Below are 24,108 nucleotides of genomic sequence, written 5' to 3' on the forward strand. Positions count from 1 at the left end.
TGGGTTATGTGTAAATTGGGGTGATGACTCATAATGCTTATACATTTTTCTTCACCTTTTTATTTCTTTCGTGGCTCAAAAATTAATATAGTAAGCCCCACCTTAAGGCAAATAAGTGGTGTCCAAAAATTTTAATAAAATGCCACTTAAGTTATAGAGAGGTTAATGACATCACTAAGTTGGAAAACTCTCTTGTGACAGCTACAAGTTGGCACCAGCTGTGGCAGGAATCAACTCTAACTTAAACATCAATAAGGATGATTCTGGGTGCTCTAGATGGCTGCAAGTTTCAGAATGATGGCACCAATTGCAGGAATCTCCCAATAATTTAGCAATATTTCCATCAGCTCAAAGTTAGGACACTGTGGCAGCAGACTGGTCTGGAAAAATGCAGAGACCCACGATGTGCCTCCCCATTTCCTAAGTAAGCAATAGCTGTCCTTCGCAACTTCTCTCTCCCTTCCTGAGAGAGGGATGAAAAAGAAAGAAAAAACTTTATACAGCCATATTTAGATCTAAGTTTGCATTATCCCAAACATATTGTCATGATGTCTTACTTTAGGGGGTTCTACTGTACTATAGACCATGTGACCTTGGCTTTAACAGAAATAATAGAAAGTGAAGTTAGGAAGATTATTAGTAAATATTAAAATTATGAAAAATGAGGGTGCCTGGATGGCTCAGCCGGTTTAGGGTCTGACTTCAGTTCATGTCTGGACCCCTGGATATCGGCTCCTTGCTCAGTGCAGAGTCGGCTTCCCCCACTCCGACCTCCCCCCCTCTCCTGCTCATGCTCTCACTTGCTCTCTCTGTCTCTCTCAAATGAATGAATAAAAAATATTTTTTAAAAGTATGAAAGCTTAAACCAGTGTTAATTTATAGGTACTTAATGTATAAATATTAGCTTCTATTTTCAATAAAAGAAACAAAAGATAAGAGTTACCACCTCGAATAACTAACAAGTTAAAGCCCGTGGTTATTACTTTCAACTCTGCTCTATTATAGTGCTCTACCTATGGATATTCATATATATGCATAAACAAACATAGTAAAACATCAGAAAGATGCTTCTTTGCTACGGAACTAGTTTCCCAGAATCTGGGGGGAAATCAGTTTTTCCCTGTAGCTCCTTTTCATCTAGTTTCACAATGAGAATAGATTGATAAGACTTAAAAGAAAGTAGGACTGAAAAATTGAAAGACATGTAGCAAAAACATTAAGATATGGTGTTTTTTTTCCAAAAGGGCAATTCAACCAAAGATAGAATATAAATAAATAAAGAAACAAACAAACAAATCCATTCAGAGCCTAAAATCATTTTGGTAATCTACTAAGTTCATTCATTTAATCACTAATATAGCATGCCACTCCCCCAATTTTTATCTCTAAAATGTCAGCTCTTTCACATCAAGAACTTCTACCAATGCATAACTCAGAACAGTGTTTATCTTTATACAGTGTAACCGAAATAAATATAGTATTTTTTACAGTTCACATATTCACAATTGTTTGTGCCTCAATCAACAGAAGTGATGCATTTCCATGGAATGAATAAGATAGATGAAATAAATATATAACACCAGTACCTATTAATTTGACTCCTATAAACATAAAGCTTGTAAAGCAACATTGCAAAATACAATTTGAAAAAGTGATTTTTAAAAAATATATAAAAATAACACTAAATTAGGAGAACCAAGTTAGCATGATTGACACTCAGTAACATTCAACTTCACCAGAAAAAATTTCACCTTCTAATTTAGTTTCTCTGTAAAGCTGAAGCTAAAAAAGGCTCCTCAAATGTTTTATTTACTGGCCAATTTCTAGACGTCTGTACTCAGTCTGCACAGTAACAAGCTGATGCTAATAAGCCATCCATAAAGATCCTACTTATTAAAATACAAATTAGGCACCCCTTATGTTTATACATGTGTAAGTACAATTAATTTCTCAGGCTTAGTTGGAAACAAAATTGCTTAAGTTAACCAACCATTGCAATGTAATCAAATGAGATTTCAAACGCAATTGGAAAAGATCTGTTCGGTAGAAATAACAGCAATTATTGCATGCAGAACAATTAGTTTTCTAAGCTCTCCTTTTGCTTTTCCCACCTGCTCTTAATAATTTGTCCATCATAAGTGACAGGAAATGTCACCTTTAACACTGGTAAGTTGCGTGGAGACCTGAAAGGCAGCTGGTAGATCCGGTTTATTTACAAATATTGGTTTGAACTTGTAAATGCATGACCGCATAAATCTTAATCCATTTAGAGTGTCCACCCTGTGTTACCTCAATTGTAGATTCCGTTGGGAACTGAGGGCGCTGAGGGAGAGTGTGAATTACATGGGCCTTTCCTGGCTGCCAACATTTTTAGCATTTTAGTGCTTTGCCTTTTGTTCTTGCCCTTCCTGAGATTTCTCTACACTAAAGAATAGGAAATGTTAATCAGCATTTTACCTAAGTAATATTAATGAAATTTACCTACTTATACTTGAGGGAAGAATCAGATTATTTTATCTTTGGGAAATGCTAACGTACCTTTCAGGAAATTATTTCTTTCTTCTAAATCATCCTAGTGTTAAATTAGTAAAGGTTCCCCTAAAGAACTATCCGACTGATGCAAGTAGTTAAATATCTTAAAAGATAAAAGGATTATAATATTTAAAAAGACGACCTTTTGGAATATGGTAGCATTTACTTACAAATTAAACATTTTTAAGTACTGGTTAAAGTACTGATGTAATTTGCAATTATTTTGTGTGGTCTCCTAAAATTAAAAGGAGATTCAATGTTGATGATTTCTTGTTTCGAACCACAGATTTAAATTTGATTTGTTTTATGGCTTCAAAAGATTTATTTATCTTTGCTGCATACTATGAATCGAAGCATCATCTGGTTTATTGGGGGGAGAGGAAAAAGGAAAAAATGCACCTTATTTTTGCAATATTTGAGTGTAGGCAATCTGCATTCACATTCTATTCTTCAAACAGAAAATAACTTATGGTATTTCAAAGGGCTCTTGAAATAGGAAGGACTATTGTCAAGACTAGGGATGGCTGGCACGGTAAGATAGGGAAAATATCAATTCTTAGTGTGCCAGCTAGGACAGATGCGTGTTCTGTGAACACCGCTTACAGTCCTTCCAGAAGGGTACTCAGGAAATGAGTTGACAGAGCTTTAAAGTGGACTAACTTGTTTTCCCTTTAACAATCTCTTTTGATGTCAATCAATATTTTCATAGGTCCTAAATAAATTGTGAGGTAATCTAGGGGGAAATTAAGAACAGAATTTGTTCAAGAATTCTCTCACACGCTGGTCACTGTTTGCTCAGAACTCCTAACACTTACTGAGAAAACCATTTACTTTCTATTTAACCACCTACGATTTAGTAATGGCTTCTGTGTCATTGTGGAGCCCGTTTGTCCTCTTGTCTGACATCCTAGCGGGGCTACTGTTTGGGTACAGGCACTGAGACAGTAGTAAATAACAGGGGTCACAATTCAGGGTAAATTTTTTTCACACTTTGACATCTGACAAATAAGAATACATCTTAAAATTGCTAATGCATCATAACTTAATCGGCTTCTTTTTTTTTCTTTCTTGGCAATCCATATATGATAGGGTGCCTTACAAATGATGATGGCTCAGATAAGGTAAAATATGGTAACAGCCATTACACATTGAGAGTTATTGTGTCATGTAGAATGGTTGCCCATTACTTCTGCAAGGAGAAATAAATCATGGCCAAAATGCTAATTTAGTGTTAATGACACCAATGTGTAACAGCACCAATGATATAAATGGCATTACTACATCCTTGCTTGCTACTTTATTCTTTACCACATTATTTCTCCTTAGGAAACTGAAAAAGACATAATAACTAATAAATGACTATGAGAAATTTTGCCAAATTCCTTAAATGCAAAGAAAAGTTTTCAAACAGCAATGGAATCTATATATTATGAAAGCTGATTTGTGTGAACTTAAGGATTTTTTGAGTTCCAAGAATTACTCAAAATTTAAACTAAAACACCACCATCTGGTACTATCCCAACACTAAGTAGAATAGTTGGTCTAGCTGTATACCCGCTATATCTTTACATTGCTTTTACTATGCCATCTCTGAGATGAGAAGCAAAGAGCAATTTCCATTTACTATTAATTAATCAGAAGGATATTTACTTGGGCATATTAGTTGGGCTGCATTTTGTCTATTTGAGAAACAACAAAAAAATTCAAGTTTGTTTCCCTTTCATCTAAAAGAAACTAACAACATCATAAACCCGGTTCACTGCATTAACTTACAGTCTGCCCTCTATACCCAAACTTATGTTTCTAAGTTAATCACCAATTTTTTTATTTATATATTATGAATGACAAACTGATCTTTCCTAACCTAGCTATAAACAATTATGGACTAAGCCAGTATCTACATGACACCAACAACTCAGGCAATATGCCACTTTAGTAAAAGAATCAAATAGGTAATAGTCAAATACAGGCTCCAGCTGGCAGACTGACTACTGGTTTAAGAAATACAAATTTGTGGAAAAGATAGTAAAAATAAATAATATCAGAAGCATGAAGCAGGGAGGACTAACCATTATCATATATTATAAGTGAAGGACATATGATGGAATGTATTTTCCTTTGATATACAATATAATCATGCTTATACAAAGTAAAAGTGCTAATTCCTAAGCCTCAGTTTTGTGTTCTTTGAAGCACAATTCTCTTACCTTCAAATTTGAGACTTTTATTTCACAAAACATTCAAAACCAATTTAGTAGTATAATCAAGCTGTCACTTAAACTCTAGGTCTATTTTAAACATTCCCAAAATTAGTTATATGGAATTTTTCTACGATCAGAAACTAGAGATTTTTACTATAAATTAAAAAATATGCAAGATAAATATTTTAACTACTAAAATAGAGCAAACTTTTTCACTGTGCCCCTCACTGTAAAAAATATGTAAGATAAATATTTTAACTAATAAAATAGAGCAAACTTTTTCACTGTGCCCCTCACTGTAAGACTGACTGATTGATACAACAGACTGAAAGACTGGATACACTGATTTATGTATGAACAGATGTATGGATGGAAACACAGATACAGGGATAGAGAAAAGAAAATGGATGGACAGATTGATGGATAGATGGATGGAATGATGGACAGATAATTGAAGGATGGATAGATAGATGATAGAGAAATAGACAAAATTCAGTATTAGGAGAATTTCTGCTCTTTGTATAATTAGCTTAACAATTCTTAGGGTACAAGTTTATCAAAAATATATATGGAAAAGCTAATATTAGCTGGAACTTCTAAAAGTAGGCCACAGTAAAAGAAAGATTGTTTCTAGCTAAAGTGGAGCAAATTAAAATTCAGAAAGTGTAATACATTCATTCTTACTTCGATCACATTTCCTACCACCAAGGTGACTGTAATATGCATATCACTTCTTACAAACCCAAAGTTGTTAAATGCAACTTGTTTTTCAACTAGTGTATTCATAACATTTACAATGATGGTTCAGATATTATAATGCAATTCTATTTAAATGTAATTAATTTTACAAATAACCGATTATAGGAGAACATTTCAAAAGATTTGGGTTTTTTTGGTTTTTTTTTTTTGAAGACTTATTTTAATATGGAACATAAGCAGGAACATTTTGACTAACTTGCTGGCCTGATTACCCAAAAGCACATTTTTTAAAGAAAGAAAATATAGCCAAAATATAGAATTTTGATCTTATAAAATCGTAAGATTGTATCATTAAAAAATGTTAATGTGATCATAACTATCAAGCACAAAATGTCACAAATTCAAATGGTTATAAAGGGGTCCTTACCGCAAAATCCTCTCTCCACTGGTGGGCTGCTTGAACCTTCTCTGCTTCCAAAGCCAAGCGCTGGAAAGGAAACATTATATCTTAGAATTCAAATGACCACGTGAATCTATACTTGCGAATACATAAAGAGCTGGGGTTTTCAAATCAATTATAAGGACATAAAAGGGAAAGAAACTCCTTACTTATGATTCATAAATTCCCAACCATTTAGTAATCTAACCTACTAAAGTAGATATATGTGTATTTACTCTTAAGTAATATGAATAACCTACTATTCTTGAATACCCTGGTTTAACTACCTCTGTTGTCATCAGAGGATGTGGACACCTTGAGTGCTTTCTTTCAATGACTAACATTTCAGTTTCAGAGAAAGCTTTAATAAGCAGAGTATATTCATCTTGGTAGAAACAAGTCTTTAGTGAATACCTTTCTATATTTCTATATATGTAGAAAGGAAATGATATTGAAATGTCAATCAATATTTGCTAAGCACTATCTTAGGCACCTTCTTAACAGCATACTGAGGGTTGTTTGTTTTTTACCAAAAGCCATACAAATGTAGTAATTTCCTTCTTGCTGAAGTACATTGGTTCTTTCAGAGATAATCTATGATACTAAACTTACAATCTGCACCTCTGAAAATGGCCTTATGTCATATTCACTCTTGTATGTTAATGTAGTTACAGACTTCTACACTGATTTTTCCTTTAGCATTTTGAAAACGTTATTCTGTTAAGTTCAGTTGGAGATAAAATGTCTGTTGTCAGTCTGCTAATCACATTTGGTAAATAAATTCTATTTTTTTCTTTCTCTAATAGCTTTCAGATTTTTCTCTTTGAACGTCTCGGTATTACTCTCATGTTGTCTGTGTGATAAGCTTTTACATTTAGTGATGAAGAACACAGATCTGAAACCAGACTGCCTGGGTTTAAATATCAGCCCTAGCTGTGCAAACCTGGGGAAAGTTGAAACTCTTCTGTATTCTCAGGTGAATAATGTCAAAGTAGGCCTCATGGATTAGAGAGAGAATTAAACAAGGTATAAACTGTGAAGTGCTTAGAACAGTGCCTGGTAGACAGAATAACAGATGTTAGTTATCTAACTTAACTTAGATAATTATGATTCTATTTGCACTTTATGTATCTTGGAGAAGAAGATGGCTGAATATTGAGCAGCTGTGGCCTGCTCCCAACACAGCTATAAGTTAGTGGCAGAAACACAAAGGATGTAACAGTAAATAGAATAAATATAAATATTAAACTCATTTTTAAGAGACGGGAATAAGCAGGTTAGGTTCCAGGAAAGTATAAACCTTGTAGTGGATTACTGGTTCATGTTTTGATCTCTCACTATGAACTATACTCCAGTGAGTGCTCTTCCAAAGTAAATCCAGACTGCACTAGATAACGGAAACATGTCTTCATGTCAGTTTTTACATTAGTTACCGAGTTCAATGCCCTGTTATTTAATACCATAATCTGTTCACTCTTAAACTATTAAGTAGGTATTACTGATCACTATAAAATACTGTCTAATAGGAGATGTAAAGTTAAGAATTCCTGAACTGAATTTAAAAGAAAAATCCTCCAGTGTGTTCAACATGACAATGGTTTCAGTTTCTCAGCCACTAGGCAAACACAGATTAAAAGGAGAGCAGTAGGGGCACCTGGGTAGCTCAGTCAGTTAAACATCCAATTCTTGCTTTCAACTCAGGTCATGATCTCAAGCCCCATGTCAGGCTCCCCACTGACTGTGGAGCCTGCTTAAGATTCTCTCTCTCCCTCTCCCTCCTCTCTTTCTCTCCTTCGCTATCAAAAAAAGATAAATAAATAAATAAATAAAAAGAGCTAGTAAATGTTAGAAACTGGACCAGGGAGAGTAACCAAAAGATGCTCTCTATTCCTAACAAAAACAATAAGCTAACTATAGTTAAACCAAGGGAAAAGCATATGCCTTTCAGTAAGATTGCAACACAACATTTCTGAAAATTAAAATTCAGTGTGAAGATGTAGTAAAAGGTGCATAAAGTGGCAAATTAAGTAGAAATGGAAGTAACGTCTTTGGAGGAAAACTTTAGGATGAGAAGATAGAGAAAGAAAAGACAAAATAAGAAAATCAACTCTAGACAAAATTCAGAATCCAACTCTTCATTTTTAACAGTCAATACAAGACCAGCTAAAGGTTCATATGTATACAAAAAATAATAAACTTAAGCATTTTGAGAATTTAAACAAAATACTGGGTAAAACATACATCAATTAAATAACGTTTTTGACTAAGAAATATTAGAACTCTAAAATGTCTTTATGTCTTGGAAAACGAATATTAAGGTTTTCCCTTGGACAACACACACAAGGAAGATGCCATCCCCACAAACAAAACACACTGGGGGACATTCTCACCCACAGAGGCATACATGCTTTTCAAAGCTCCAGCTCTAACTACCACGTTGTTCTCTACTCTGGAGAGCATGAGAAAGTACAACGTAATTGATCTGACCCAGAATCACTGGCTTATGATATGAACATAATCCATGTTTAATAAGCCATAATGACAGTAATTATCACAGTTAATTATTTCTAGAAAAAAAAGAAAGGTTAAGAAGGGATGAACAATGGTAACAAACTTCCAGAAGAAAATTCTCCTAGGAAGAGAGTCCAAATCAGCTTTATCTTCTTATTGTCTATATCGATATCCATATCTATCTATATGCAATTATTTAAACCCTAATTTTATGAAGCAATGTCACTTACTGCAAGATTCTGAAATGGTTTTAGAAACTTAAAGGAAAAAATGTATACTTTAAAAGCTTGGTTTGAAGCTTAAAAAGTTGCTAAATTTTATAGCCCCAGCTTAGAAATCTATAAATACATAATCATGAAAATACTCTACTATTGACTTCTTTGTTCATGCAAAAATTAATGAAATATTTTTTATGCAGTGAATTCATAATAAAGCATAAGACTGAACTTTACACTTAACGAGGCTATCTTGGGGATGAATAGAAATAGTTGCTGATGGTGCTCTTCCTTGTGGCAAAAGACCAGCTAGCCACATCTTACAGAAAGCTGACATGTCTTTTGGACACTTTCAAGTCCTTAATTAACTTCTATTCTGGTCAAGTGACATTTTATTTTTAAAGCCAATGATCCACTGTTAAATGCCATGGGCAAATTGTGTTAAGACTGATAACATTCCTACCTAATAAAATGTGAACATTTGCTCAGGATAGAACTATAGTTATGGCTAAAGTAGCCATAACTGGCTACATAAGTATATCCTGTTACAATAACTTAATTCAGAATAAGGAAAATGTGTTTTTTTCTTAATTTATGATACAGTTTAATCTATTATCAAACCTTAAAACCAAACCAAGTAAAGATACAAAAGACCCAACTCAGCATAAATACCTATGAGAGAAAATGGAAACTTAATTCTGTTCTTAAGCCAGATAGATTCATTAAGTGGCTTTATCATAAATGAAACAGCATACGTGTATATGAAAATTCTCTGGGCATAGAATGATAAGTATACATACATACAATGTCATAGATGTATAAATAATGTATACATCCCTACCTACCTATTGGTTTGATCATTTAAAACAGAAAACCAACTCAAGACCAATTTGAGGGGATTCCTGGGGGACTCAGCGGTTTAGCGCCTGCCTTCGGCTCAGGGCATAATCCTGGAGTCCCAGGATCGAGTCCTGCATCGGGCTCCCTGCGAGGAACCTGCTTCTCCCTCTGCCTGTGTATCTGCCTCTCTCTCTGTCTGTGCCTCTCATGAATAAATAAATTAAATCTTTAAAAATAAGACCAATTTAAAGACTCCCAAGTTTAACAAAATGGACTTGAACTTAAGTCTTCTAACTCTAAAGCCTGTGTTCATACTATAAGACCAATATTTAGCCTCCCTTAGACCCATTACAAATATTAACATCACCAGATATTCAGATAATATAGAAAGATATAACAGTATCAAAGCCAGAAACACTGGTGGAAAACTCAGGCTAATGGAAAATTCCCAGAAAATATTTAGAAATCGCTGAAAACAAAAACAGCACACACAAAAAAATCCTATGTCCACTGAGGAACTGTTTTACACAGGTCTTGCCTTCAGATCCTGAGAGAATACTGCTAATCAGAGAAAAAGCTTTTGATATGCAGTGATCTATAAGAAGAAGAGGAAGAGGAAGAAGAAACAAATAAGAATGGGAGAGGTTTATCAGAGCAAAGATCAGCTCCCTTGAAGACCTATTCATTCCCCACCCTCACTTACTGTCATATCCTTATCTCTTCCACTAGCACCGATTTCTGTCAGGTGATATGAAAGTCTAATAAAAGCAATATAATTATACAGTGTATACTGAAATAATTCTATCATTCTCCTTAACAATAATACCTAAATATATTTTCTCTTGGAAATAGACTATTTTCCCAACCCATATCCTATATGCTTCTTAGATGGCATGTTAATTGCAGATCAAAAATAAAAGTTTCCTGAAACATTTAATTAGAAAGAATTTTCTTTTAATTATAGCTTTGAAAGGAAACCTTCAGGGATCATCTGACCGTTCAGTTAGACTCCAATAATGTCTCTATTCAATGTTAATACCAAGAATGGCTTAGAAACATCAGTCAAAGAAACATCTCTAATCCAAAACAATTTCTTTGGCTAGCGTACGTCAAGATTTTTCTTTCTAATAAAGAGGCAACAGACATACACAATAGCCTAAGTAAAATATGCACGTTAATGTAATTAATGTACAAATAGTTAACACCCAAGAAGGATTAACCATTTATTGTGTAATGCCCACGTTGACAATTTTTTAATTACTCTAATGAGTTTTGCTTTTTTTTCACCGAATGTTCTTAACGTATCAAAAGAATCAGGATAATCTTTTGAATAGTCTAACAATACCTTCTGAAAATAGCAGACTTGGGTGAATGAACAGAGAAGTACGTTTTGAAGAAAAGTGTACAGGTACAAGCAATTACTTTGGAGGTGTAAAATTATAATGGGCAACCCACTTTTCACTTTTAAACAGATCTGGTTTTCACTCCTAGTGCTACTATTCACTAATTAATGGGATTTTAGGCAATGGGCTTAACATTTTTCAGCATCTAAGAATAATATCTATCTTTACATTTTCTATTTGTATGCTAAATACCTAGCACATTATAAACTAAGTGGTTTGCTTCTTTTTGAATCTTGTAAATGGAACTTCATAGAATAGCCTGTTAGAACTATAATCACTGATGACCACTTCTACATATATATATATGAGTGAGATGACTGTAAGCATCTTAATAGTCCCTACATTTCACTGATTTTGCCCTACATAAAAGCTCTTGCCTATAGAACCGCACAACAGTCCAAAAACAATTCAGGGAATATAGTGGTTTAATATAGCAGACAATAAAATTAGCTCAATTTTATTTTAATTTTTTAAAATTAGCTCAATTTTATTGTATTTTATTATTACCATAAACACAATGAGAAAAGAGAGCAAATCGTTAATGTTCTGCTTTCTTGCCTTATTTCCTGAAATAGTAAAAAAAGGACAGTGAGGTGTAACATTTCTTTAGCATTCTTCATTCTAGTGAGAAATTGTGAAGACTTCAAGTAGACAACACCTGACTTCCGTATCTAATATAGTGTTGCATCTAAAAGGTTAAAAAAAAAGTACTCTTCCCTTTCCAATATCCTTAACCAAATGAGAAACAATGTGGTGTTTCTTTGATTCACATAAAACAATGCATAAATAATTGTTATTTAAATTTACATAAATATATATGCCCAGCAGAATTCTATCAAAAACTTTTAGGCAACTTGCTATATCCTAGTGAACCACGATACCACTATGAAGATCTTAACATGGAGAAACTGCTTTATATGTGTTTTTTAAATCACATCTATCTTACTTACTTATTCCTTAAAAACATTTCTATAAAGAAACATTGGTATTTTGAAAAAGATCTATTGGCTAATGAAGTCAGGCTGGAAAGTGGGATTTGATATTAAAAGGTTATTAAATTTGAATAAGCTAACCAGGACGAGTTAAATATGGCACCTTTCAACACTTGGTAACTGCGATCACTACGTAAATATAGTGTGTTTACTTATATTCAATAAATATTTACTAAATACTTGCTATATGGAATTGTCAAGGGAGTAAAAGTATAGCACACAGTCCCTGCTTCTTAAAGGTATTTATATACACCCACATATCATATACTATAAAACTAGCACATACACACACATACCCACAAACACACACAAACACATCATGTGATCAGTGTTTGGCAGATGCTTTCCTAATGGTTAAAATACACATGCTTTGTTTATTTTACTTTATTTCAGTGGAATTTGCCACATGAAGAACAAATTTTTTAAAGTACTGGTTTTATCAAAAATGGAAATACCTCAAAATTAAGTAATGGGAAAGATTCTAAAAAGTGTAGATTGCTGGCCAATGACACTTTTAGTGACAGGTCTTTTTATTTGTTTGATCTGGGGGGAGACCAAATTATTGAAAAGCATAGAAAAAAATAGCCTGAAATCCATTAGTCAGAATTCATCTTTATCTTTTTTGTGTGTGTTTCCTTTGAAATTTTTCACATACAAACTGAAAATTACAAGTCACCTTGAAGTTCTCCTCACTCACCTCCCGTGACCAAGTGCCCTACTCAGAGCAGTCTCTATAATGAATTGGTCTGTATCCCTGGCATTGTTCGGCATGTATTTTTTTTAATAATGTAAATGTTATCTGATGTTGACACTGACGATTCTTCTTTCTAATTAATACGTGTGTGCAGATTGAATGCCAAAGAGAAACTCCACCTGCTTCAAGCGGGTAGGGTGGGGGATGATTTGTCTAACGAGAAACCCATTACCCTTGCAAGGGATGCTTTACACTGAAAATGAGAACCAATTAATGCCAATGAGTTTTGAGAAATGGTTTGCTAAGAGTTTTAGAAAGTAAAGATAATGCCTAGAGGAGAGAACAATGTTCAGGGAAACAAAGCTGGAACTCTTTCTAAGACCATGTTTTAGAACCAAAACTCTGTGCATTTAATGAATCTTCATGATCAGAACACATTTATTCCTTCTCTCCACCAAGGGACCATCATTCCTTCTACACAAGAATTATGTATGCATTTTGAAAGAACCCAAATGAACACTCAAGCAAAACTACTTATCTGGAGATGTCGACTCCCTGTCACTATGGAGCTATGGGTTACTAAGCCCACGTTTACAAAGATAACTAAACGCTGTTTTTATGTTTTACTTGTGCTTGCTTAAAATACGCTTTTGCAGACTTTCTGCTTTTGTTTAATGACATGAAACATGAGCACATAATTATAATCATTATCTTTCTTTTTCTCAACCTCACTTTTGTTTTTCTAGCAGAGCAATCTCAAATTGATCCCAAGACACAAAAAAAATATTTTTAATAAAACCCTATTTTAATTTAGAAAAATATATCCAATGACTTAAAAAATTCCAACAGACCCTGATAAAATATCTTAGCACAAGCCCATCCATTTGAGATTATGGAGGAGGAAAAAAAGGAGTTTATCATCTCGAGTATTGTTTATTAAGAGAAACAGAACAGGTTACATAATATGTGACTTTTAATACATACTTCGATTAAAATTATTCATAAAGTATATAGTCTTATTATTTATACCTATTCAAATAATTTAAGACTTCCATAAATACTGGAATTATGACATAAAGGAATTATGAAAATTAATAGTAAAACATTACTTTGTAATTATATTAAGCCAAATCCCATACAAATCTTATACTGCCTAAGATGCAAGTAAGGCTACAGATTAATTCTTTTTTGATAGCCTATCATTTTCTTACAATTGATTTGATTTCAGGTTATGTAAAATAAAAGTTTCATAATACAAACACTATTTCTCTTCCAGGCTCAAGCTTCAAGGGAATATAATGTATGCAAAACATATAAATAAAAGCTGTTGAAATCAAGCCAGTCATCATTTATTCTTCTATTAGTGGGTCCAGTGAAAAATAAATCTTTTGGAGCATGCCTTCTGGATCATGTTGTATAGATTTCAGTCTGGATGTGCCATATTCAGAAAATGCCTTTGAAATTAACCACAAAGCTTCAAGTCTAATCTTTGGAGATGTAATTAGCTCCAAATAAATTGGCAGACTCTTGGAATACAGAAGCCAGGGTAAAGGAGATGTCATCTGGTAATAACAGCAAAACTCCTTTTAGTTGTTGTGAAAGTAAATAATATACAACTGGTAATTGTCATTACCTTTCTTTTCTTTGGCTCTATAGCACAAAACAATAAAATAAAAAGGTTGTTCAATTGAATTAATTTCTTGTTTAAAAGATTTTATTTATTTATTCATGAGAGACACAGAGAGAGAGGCGGAGACACAGGCAGAGGGAGAAGCAGGCTCCACGCAGGGAGCCAGATGTGGGACTCAACCCCGGAACCCCAGGATCATGCCCTGGGCCAAAGAGAGGCGCTCAATCGCTGAGCCACCCAGGCGTCCCAAATGAATTAATTTTCTATATCAGCTCTACACACTGACACCTTCAAAGACACCAGATGAGCTTGTTCAACACACCCCATACAAACCCACTCAATCCCACTGCCATCCAAAGATTCTGATTTCTATACCTGGTGTCATTACCAGAAATCTCCATGTTTAATATAGTCCGTCCACCTTTTCCTGGGACTAAATAAACCTTGCAAACCCTCCTCTAGCAGGTAACATTTTTAGCGACATTAGACATATGGATTTAATTACTCTTGGAGAAAACCTGTTCTAAATAGAGGAGTATTTTAATGAAATCAACAAAAATAACCCACTGCCCTTGATTAGTGCCACACAATGCTGTACTCATCCTCCCTCACCTCAACAGCCCAGAAATGTGAGTTCATTAGGTGTCAGATACAGCTCTTTCACATCTGTACACCTCCAACATCTCACACAATGTGTAGCAGGAGGAGACATTTATTTGAATGTGTATGAAAATATGGAAATAATCATTTCCAGTATTTTTGAGATTTTATCTCAGTTGCAACAAGACTTATAACTAGGTTCACTAAATTATCATCATTCATTATCACGATACTTTGAGATGCCACAAAAATTGTCTTCCTATTTGACAAGCATCTTGCTGGACAAATTCATCACTACCTAATTCTCAAAAATTGCTGAATTAATTCATCATCACCTAGTCCTTAAAAATATTAGAATTTGGCTGTGGATGTGGCAGGGATCCAGGGCAATCCATGGGATTGCCTTATTCTCTAAATGTTGAACACCAATATAGCTTCAGAAACCCAGGAAAAAACCAGTGTGGAGAAGGAAGAGAATCAGTGTTCCAGAGGGAAAGAAAACAGCAGCAAGACAGTTTCTAAAACTAGTCTAGCCCTATTCCTGCTGATAATCTGTTCCAGGGTCCCACACAGTTACAATAACAAACTACTGCCATGAGGAAATCACATACTCAGGTAATACATCTCCTCAGGTGAGAACTGAATTCTTTAGAATACATCATGTTAACACTTTATCTACCAACAAATTGCCTACAAATCTATCAAATACCAAATCAAAATTGTCCTAATTTGCTTGTTTTACTTCCCTATGTGACCATATAATTGCACACACATCTGCATTTGCTTTTTACTACTGACAACAGAAGAGCACAGTATAGTGAAATTAGCCCTAGCTCTTGCTACGCATGTGACCAGCGCTAACTTAAATAATACATTTTACCTCAATTTTCTAAACTATAAAACGATGATTGTATTGTAAGGGTGACTGTAAGGTCCTCAACAAATGGAAGCTACAACATATTAAAAAGTGAGGTACATGGGATCCCTGGGCGGCTCAGCAGTTGAGTGCCTCCCTTCAGCTCAGGGCCTGACCCTGGAGACCCGGGATCGTGTCCCGCATCAGGCTCCCTGCATGGAGCCTGCTTCTCCCTCTGCCTGTGTCTCTGCCTCTCTCTCTCTCTCTCTCTCTCTCTCATGAATAAATAAATAAAGTCTTTTAAAAAAAAAGGTACAAAGAAGTGACTAAAATTATAAAGTTAATAAGCTGAAAATCTTGAAGCTGTTATCGGCAAGAAACATACACATTTGAGTACTTCAGGGTGAAAAATCCAACTTAAATTCTCTCTGTAATAAAGTCATCAACAAGGAAGACAGAGGAGTGCCTCCCTGCAGGGTGGGAAACATCTGCTTGTTGCTCAGCTTTGCTGATGGGCTCCCTTTGGGAGATGAGGGTCCCAAGCCAGGGCCTCTCAGCTGTAGAACAGCCCAGTGCACCCGGGCTACTGAGCAGCAGCACCACCACCAACCCCCCCCCCCACCCCACTGAAGGACAGGGCGTAACTCTTGTCAACCAGCAGCCCACGCAGTCCGCTGTGCTGGGAGCCATCCGAGCCACGGGGTGGGCCCCGAGGAGTCTGAATTCCTGAATTTGTGGCCAGCTGGCGTGTTAGCTTGCAGAAGAGTGAAAATCTCCGAGCCTCTGCGTTTCTCGCCCCGCCACCTCTGGCTGAGCCGCTTCCACAGGAATGGTCACTGATCCACCTGCATACCTTGCACTCAATGCGCTGGCATTTAAACGATGTCATATTTATTTTATCCTCCGGGCTTAAGCTGAGCATGCATCTTCGCCCTGCCTCAGAGTCTTGGTGTCTCTAAAACTGTGCTTCTCAAAGTGACCCCAGACCGACGGGGCAACATCACCTGGGAACTGATTCGATGAGCAAAGTTTTGGATCCCACCCTAGGCCTATGGAATTAGAAGCTTGTGGGGCGGACCCGGCAATCAAGGGTTCGACAAGATCTCCTGGTGATTCCACTGGAGAATCAAGTTTGAGAAGCACTGCCCTAAAATAAAAATCCACAGCCTTGTTCAAGCACAAGTTTCTGTGATCTTAACATCAAGCTCTTACAGCCGTGAGACAGAAAACCACGATTTGCTCTTAACTCCCTTTTCTGACAAATAAACCTGGTGAATCAGACTTAGTGGAGATGACCAGGTGAAGCAGAAGTCCCTGAGTGGATTGGTTTCTATTCAGAAGGTTAAATATGATTTAGAGTCTGACCAAAACTTATGAACTTTGAGACAATTAAGATTAACTTCAAAACAGTTAAAATAATAAGAAAAATCGGGGATCGAGGGGTGGCTCAGTGGTTTGGCGCCTGCCTTTGGCCCAAGGCGTGATGCTGGAGACTGGGGATCGAGTCCCACGTCAGGGGAGTGGCTGCCTGTGTCTCTGCCTGCCTCTCTCTCTGTCTTTCATGAATGAATAAATTTTAAAAAATCTTTAAAAAAAGGAAAATAGTATTTGCCTTTTTGACAAAACAAACGCAAAATGTTACAAATGCAATATTAAATGTATATTGAAACTGTAGAAATGTTATTGAATCCTCAAGAAAACGTCCTAAAAATAACTGGCATTGATAATATTGCATTTTATAACGTTTTAAATTTTATCTTTTTATATTTCTTCTTTGAAATATATTATTGAAACATACTACTCTAAATTATAGTCTTTATAATTCCTTTCTTCCTTCTCTCCTTCCTTCCTTCCACTCTTGAATACAGGACACTATGAGAGCTCAAACTTGCTTAGTTCTTGGGAGCCCACCACTTAAATCTACAGGCACTTGTGTAGGTTGCAGGGTTTCATTTTATTTTCAATAGGTTAATTGTCAAATAAAGCATAAGGCACAAAATTTTATACAAGGTAGAAAGGGGAAAATTACCATAATAAGAAAATACTCAAATCTTTGTAGGAACCAGGTAATACAAAAGAACTGATATAAAAGAGCAACCACTTTAAAAGAAGGAAGAAGGGGTGCCTGGTTGGCTCAATCGATGGAGCATGCAACAACTGATCTCATGGTTTCAAGTCCTATGACAGGGGTAGAGATGACTTAAAAAAATCAAATAAATAAATAAATAGATAGGGAAAGATATGGAAAGGCCACTTTTCACAGTCAGTTTGTGAGAGGGAGGCTCCACCTTCCTTTAAATCTACAAATTTATCAAAGTTCATGTTGATGACATTAGTTTATGAAAATACCAAAAATACAACTTAATTGAAAATGATGCAAATTGATGTAATAAAAAGTTTATACCAGATGAAAAATGTCCTTGAAAATTATTTTTTGGTACTTTATTTCTACCTTTTTTTGTTTGTTTATAAGGAAAAAAACGGAAAGTGAATCTAAAGACTTTAGTCCTTCAAAGACCATAACTAGAGGCAAGAATATAAATACATACATCAAAAACCCATAAATTTATGATTTACCATTAGTTTCATATACTCATACATATAAGTTTATATATGTTATAAAGTAGGAAAAAAAAGATGAACAGGAAGGGCAGATAAAAAAGTTTACCAAATTAGAGCACCTGGGTGGCTCAGTTGGTTAAGCATCTGACTTTTGCTTTGGGCCCAAATCATAATCTCAGGGTCATAAAATAGATCCTCAGGGTGGGTGCCGCACCACACATGGAGCCTGCTGAGGATTTTCTCTCCCCCTCCCTTCAACTCCTCCCGTTCCCCTGCGTGTGCATGGGCATGCACGCTCTCTCTCTCTCTCTCTCTGTCTCTCTTTAAAAAAAGAAAAATTACAAAATTTATTTTGCTATCTTATAGTGGAAACTAACCTAAAAAGGTTTATCCTCTTAGTAAAGGATCATTTCTTTTTGCATATATAATTTACTTTTCAACATAATCCCTCAAGTGTTTATCACTATATTTCCCTTGTCATAGTTTAGGAGTTTTGAAACAGTCTGATTTATTAACTTCCCAAATCAGCTCACAGATAGACACCCACTACCTTTGACTGCCCCCGAACTGCTCTTAGAACAGGTAACGACCAGGGCAGCTATCACACATACATTTTAATTACCAGTGAATGCAATAACATCTTAGTATTAGGTAGTAACAAAAAATATGACACAAGTGCCCCTTCAGCTCGTCTGGATATCATGCTGAAATTAGTTTTCATTTCCAATTAAAATCTTCTGCAAGGCTTGTTCAAAAAGAATTCAGGAAGCCATAAAACATGTACTGATTTTGAAAATATGGGACAAGTGACTTAATTTCTCTACATTTCTATCTTTCATCTGTAAAACAGAAATAATAATACCCATTTCACAGAATTGTTTTAAGGATTTCATGATTTTGCAAAGGCAAATACAGCGGTGACATCTTTGTCAACATTAGCTATTATGAATCATCAGGAAGGGGAAAAAGGAGGAGTTCCTTTATTTTACTGAAGGTTATAATCAAACAGGTGTGCATCACTATGGCCTAAGTATACTGCAGTGCACCCCAGATCCTGTCAGATTAGATCTCCCTCAGCCACCTTCCATCCTTTTAATTTTACCATAATAATTTGCTATCTCCAGCTCTCCTCTTCTGTTAACCGTCCCTTTGATTCATATTATATCAAGCTATCTTTGACGGGTTGTAAACAATTTACCATTCCGGCCATGTTATCTTAATTTCTTTTCACTTTTAAATAATTTATCTTTGAGTTTAATTAATTCTCACAGGCTTCCAAATTGGTGAGTGGGTGGGCTTTTAAAAATGTGATCTTAGACAGTAGGCAAATTTTGTTTTGCTAATGTTGCTATGGAAACTCTCCCCTTTCTTTCATTTTTGTTAATACACTGGAAGTGAATATATCACATTCTGTCGTGGATAAAAGTGTGTACCATGTGCTCCTTCCTCACTTGTATAATTTTTCCTCCTAGGACTTGGAAAATCACTATGATGTGTAAATCAGTCAATCACATTGGTAAATACTCAATTTACTAGATTTTTAAATATCAGAAATATCATCCATGACAAATCTTAAAAAAAAAAAAAAAATGCCATTCCTGATTCCTCCTTTCCTAGAGAATGTGCTTTAAAATATTCAGTAGTTCTTTAGGTTTTCACTTTTATTTGAGTTCTATTGTTATTATTTCTCCATGTTCTCAAGTGAGTTTTTAATGATCTCAGTAAAAAGCTTCCAGTAACTTACATTACCAAAATTCTCTTAATAATTTGCACAATTATTCTATAATTTTCTGCTCATTTTTCTTAGACATGAACTTCCAAGAAGTGACAAAATTTTAAACTCTTGGCTGTCAAGTGGAAAGCTCAAGGTTTCTTTCTTTTTTCTTTCTGGGAAAAATTAAAATTGGATATTCATTATACAATGCCCATATGTCATCAAGAATAATGATGGTTAAGATGTGTGTCACTTCTACAATTCATAAAATTCCTTTTAAAGACTGTATCTCCATTGAATATCATACTGAGACTTAAATAACAGTAAGGGATAATATCTTTTCAGTGCTTATTCTTTGTCAACCACCTTAGAGGAATTATTCCATCTCTTTCTCAAACTTAGTAAATGCTGCTTTTACAGAAGAGTAAACAAACTTCCAAGAGCCAGAAATGAAGGTCAACTTAAATTCCCTAAAATCTGTTCACCCATTTGTAAATGAAGCTAATGATAATATCTTCCAAGGAAAGATAGAGGGCATAATTAAAAAAAAAAAGTGCTTGGCAAAGAGAAAGTGGTGGAGGAGTAGGCATTTGAATACGGCTACCTGGGACGCCTAGATGGCTCATCAGTTGAGCGTCTGCCTTCAGCTCAGCGCATGACGCTGGGGTCCTGGGATAGAGTCCCACATCATGGAGCCTGCTTCTCCCTCTGCCTGTGTCTCTGCCTTTCTCTCTGTCTCTCATGAATAAATAAATAAAATCTTTAAAAAAAGAAATGAACACGGCTACCTTTTCCAGAACCCTTGTTCCTATCCCACCTGATGAAAGAAGTTATACAACTTGCTGAACATCACATAAGTAGAAGACAATTACAAAGAATGAGTAATTAATTTCTATTGATTCCATACACAGTAGAGTAATAAGATCTGTATTAAACGATTAAGCACTTGAAAAAAATCTCTCATAGCATTTATTTGAATTTTTTGTTCATTTTCTAAGTTAGTAGAATCCTTTTATGTCTGATTATTTTTCTCTCCCCATCCCACCACACTCCACTGCCTTGCTGCAGCATTCACATGCTAAGACATAACAGGTCAAATGAGATAAAGCTGTGTTGCTAGAAATTAGAAAAGCATTACCCATCCTGATAATTCAAAAGTAGCTGTCAATTAGAATGACTATCAACAATGGGACAAAGAAACAGACCATAACAAATAAAAAATGCATGGTGGAGGTAGGGTTTTCTCCTCTAAAACTACTGGCCCTCATCCTTCCAGAGAGATCTATGATATCTATGATTAAAAAGGCAAAAAAGGAGAAAGATTGTACCTAAGTTTGGACACATATACTGTATTCACCCTGGCAACGTTTCTTGCAGAGATTTATTACCCAAAGTATTTAGGAGTTTCCAAGAAAATAATTTATCCTAAAGAAAGGGGAAAATAGATGCAAACACATTTGCTATAAAAAGAGGGTGCAGAGGCTGTATTTGGGAAAGGTGGTAAAGGTTAATTCTGAATGAAGCCTCTTGAATAACAGGCCTCTAATTGTCCTTATCCACCCCAAGGACTCTTGGAAAAAAAATAGTAAAAATTACTTGACCAAAATCTATGTAAGAGACTAAAAGCACAAGGCAGTGTAACTTTGATGTGTATGTCATAGAGCAAAGCAAAGTGGCAAGTGCAGGGTACTTCCATTTCCTCTCATCGTCAATCTGAGACATGCACAATCCACAGTAGGTTCAGAAGTTCACCAGATCTGCCGGAAACAGAAGGTTATTATCATATCCGTGGGGCACCTGGCTGGCTCAGGTGACTAGTGACCTCAGGGTCATGAGTTCAAGTCCCACCCTTGGGTGTAGAGATTACTTAAAAATAAAATCTTAAAAGAAGAAACAAAGATTATCATATCCAGAAACTGTCACAAAGAAATGTTTGGGTAAACATACTTTTAAAGTTTATTATACCTTATTTTTATTTCTAGGATGGGGAACAGGTAGGGGAACACATTAGGACAACGGGAATGGAATGAATAGAATGGAAAATTTCTAGAAAAGTGATCTAATGAACCACAATAGCTAAAGAGTGTATATCTATATATGGTGATGAGATATCTGAGAAAGATGCATCATGCATTCAGACACAGATCTTAATTCTAACCTTAAATTTAGATTACTAAGTCCTATAGTTTCTTCTCCTGTAAAAAAAAAAAGATAATGATCACCCTCACAATTTTATGGTAGAGATGTAATGTTGCAACAAACATAACTCATCTAAAATTTAATGAATTCAGTAAATACTAGATCTCTAAAGTTGTCTTTTCCTTCTATAACACCTGATCTTTCAAGATCACAAACAATAACAAATGATTTTATAAAACCCATGTATTTAACCCTTACATATATCTGGCTTTAAATACATACCAGTAATAAAAAATCCGGCACAATAGGAGAAAAAAAAAAAGATGTGGTGAAACTTAAAAAAAAAAAAAGCCTATTTTCAACTGAATGCAAATGAAACCAATGTCTCTACCCTCCATCAATCTCAAAGGCTGAATGTAAGTAGCATAATAATGCACAGAACGAGTACATTTCCAAAAGGATTACTGATTCAAAATTACACCAAAAAACTCATTAAACTGGAATTCTTTCAAGCATCATAGAACAGCAAACCCAGAAATGATCTAACCTATAGAGCCAGGTATGGGAAAACATAGACTAATTTAAATTTATCTGATAGAAAGTTAACCTCAGAAATACAAAAAATGTCCAGTAGTATTTATTACATTGTGTCAGCAATTTGTGTAGATGAGAATCACTTCCATTGCAACATCAGAGAAGATCAAAAGATGGGTAAACATAAGAAAGAAAAAAAGATAGTCAAGATTTCCGAGGAAATAGCTGAGAGCCATCAACAAATCAAAATTGATTTAGTTAATGAACTCAATTAGTACATATTTATGAGCACCTACTTTGTATACATAGAACTTGATTTTAGAAGCTTGATAGAAAGCTGTGATACCTATAAGCTAAGCTTCATGCTCAAAAAAAAAAAAAAAGCCAAACAAACATGGAACATCATTATCTAACAGGAGAGAATATCAAAGAGGAAAAAAAATATAAAACAGAATAGAAGTATACTAAGAGAAAAGCAGTCTTGATTAGATGGATTTGTAAAGAAAGAAGGAAGCAAAACAGGATTTTAGCAAACAGGGAGAAAATGATGTCTGGTGGGTGAGACAGCGAAAACAAAGTAACGTCGTGTTCATATTTAAGGCATAATGTACTCGTCTGGTTCACCGAGTGGCAAATAAATTGACGTAGCACGGTTTTGTGTCAGAAGATAAGATAAAATGCTGCTGAAAAGTTCTCCCTGGTGGCACTTAGTACGAGGTCTACTTTCCAAATAGCCAGTAAAGAAAATTAGGGTTTTCAGGAATCCACTACTTCCAACACTATGAGAGGAGCACAGGGCACCGGTGCTCGGGCCTTACCCCCACTTGGGCAGACGAGGCACGAGATTGATGGTCAAGCAAAGTAACAGACACTCAGGGTCCGGCTCCAGAAACAAGGAGCTTGTGTATTTTCGCTCAATTTTCCTGGTTTGACCAAGAGAGCTCAAAAGTTGCTCCATCCAAGATTCACTCCCCTTGGCCCAAACATACACTAGCAGTTCCAAAAGTGCTTTCATTTATTCTTTATTTTATTTTCAAAAGTGTTTTCATTTATTTTTTATTTTATTTTCAAAAGTGCTTTTAAATCAAAATATCCATGGGAATAATCAGAGGTTTTCTTAACATGCAATTACTACATATTAAGTTCTATTGGTTTTAGATGGAAGACAGAATAGTGGAAAATGGGCAATTTCACAAGGATTTAAAAGCAAAGAAGAACAAAAGGGTTATTTTAGAATAAGAGGCACAACTTGATTACGGCACGTGCTTAGAGGTGCCAAGCAACGGACCCTGGAGACTAACGGAAGCGAGCAGAACTGGGTTCTTACAGAGGAGAAAACGGGAAAGAGAAGAAGTCCCACCACGAAATCTTTCCGTGGGAAAAGCCTGACTTTCATTCTTGGGGTTTAACTGAGCTTCTACTAGGCTAGCTGCTGGGAAAACAAAGAGAGGAATGAAGAGCCGTGGCTTCGTTAGGGATACTGCAAGGGATGGATAGAATTTTGGTTTAGAGGAATTTAAACTAATTCTTTTAAAATTTGAAAATTG

General features: G+C 35.2%; 1 protein-coding gene across 7 annotated transcripts in view; it reads right to left on the reverse strand.

The window, feature by feature from the left end:
* Positions 1-24,108, reverse strand: part of CACNA2D1 (calcium voltage-gated channel auxiliary subunit alpha2delta 1) — a 477,825-nt gene that overhangs the window by 224,992 nt on the left and 228,725 nt on the right. For all 7 annotated transcript variants that reach the window (XM_041722688.1, XM_041722686.1, XM_041722687.1 and 4 more), the window contains exon 4: positions 5,860-5,919. In XM_041722688.1, the coding sequence (XP_041578622.1) occupies positions 5,860-5,919 (60 nt within the window). The remainder of the gene's footprint in view (positions 1-5,859; positions 5,920-24,108) is intronic.

The sequence above is a fragment of the Vulpes lagopus genome, chromosome 11, assembly GCF_018345385.1.
Source record: "Vulpes lagopus strain Blue_001 chromosome 11, ASM1834538v1, whole genome shotgun sequence".
NCBI classification, from domain to species: domain Eukaryota; kingdom Metazoa; phylum Chordata; class Mammalia; order Carnivora; family Canidae; genus Vulpes; species Vulpes lagopus.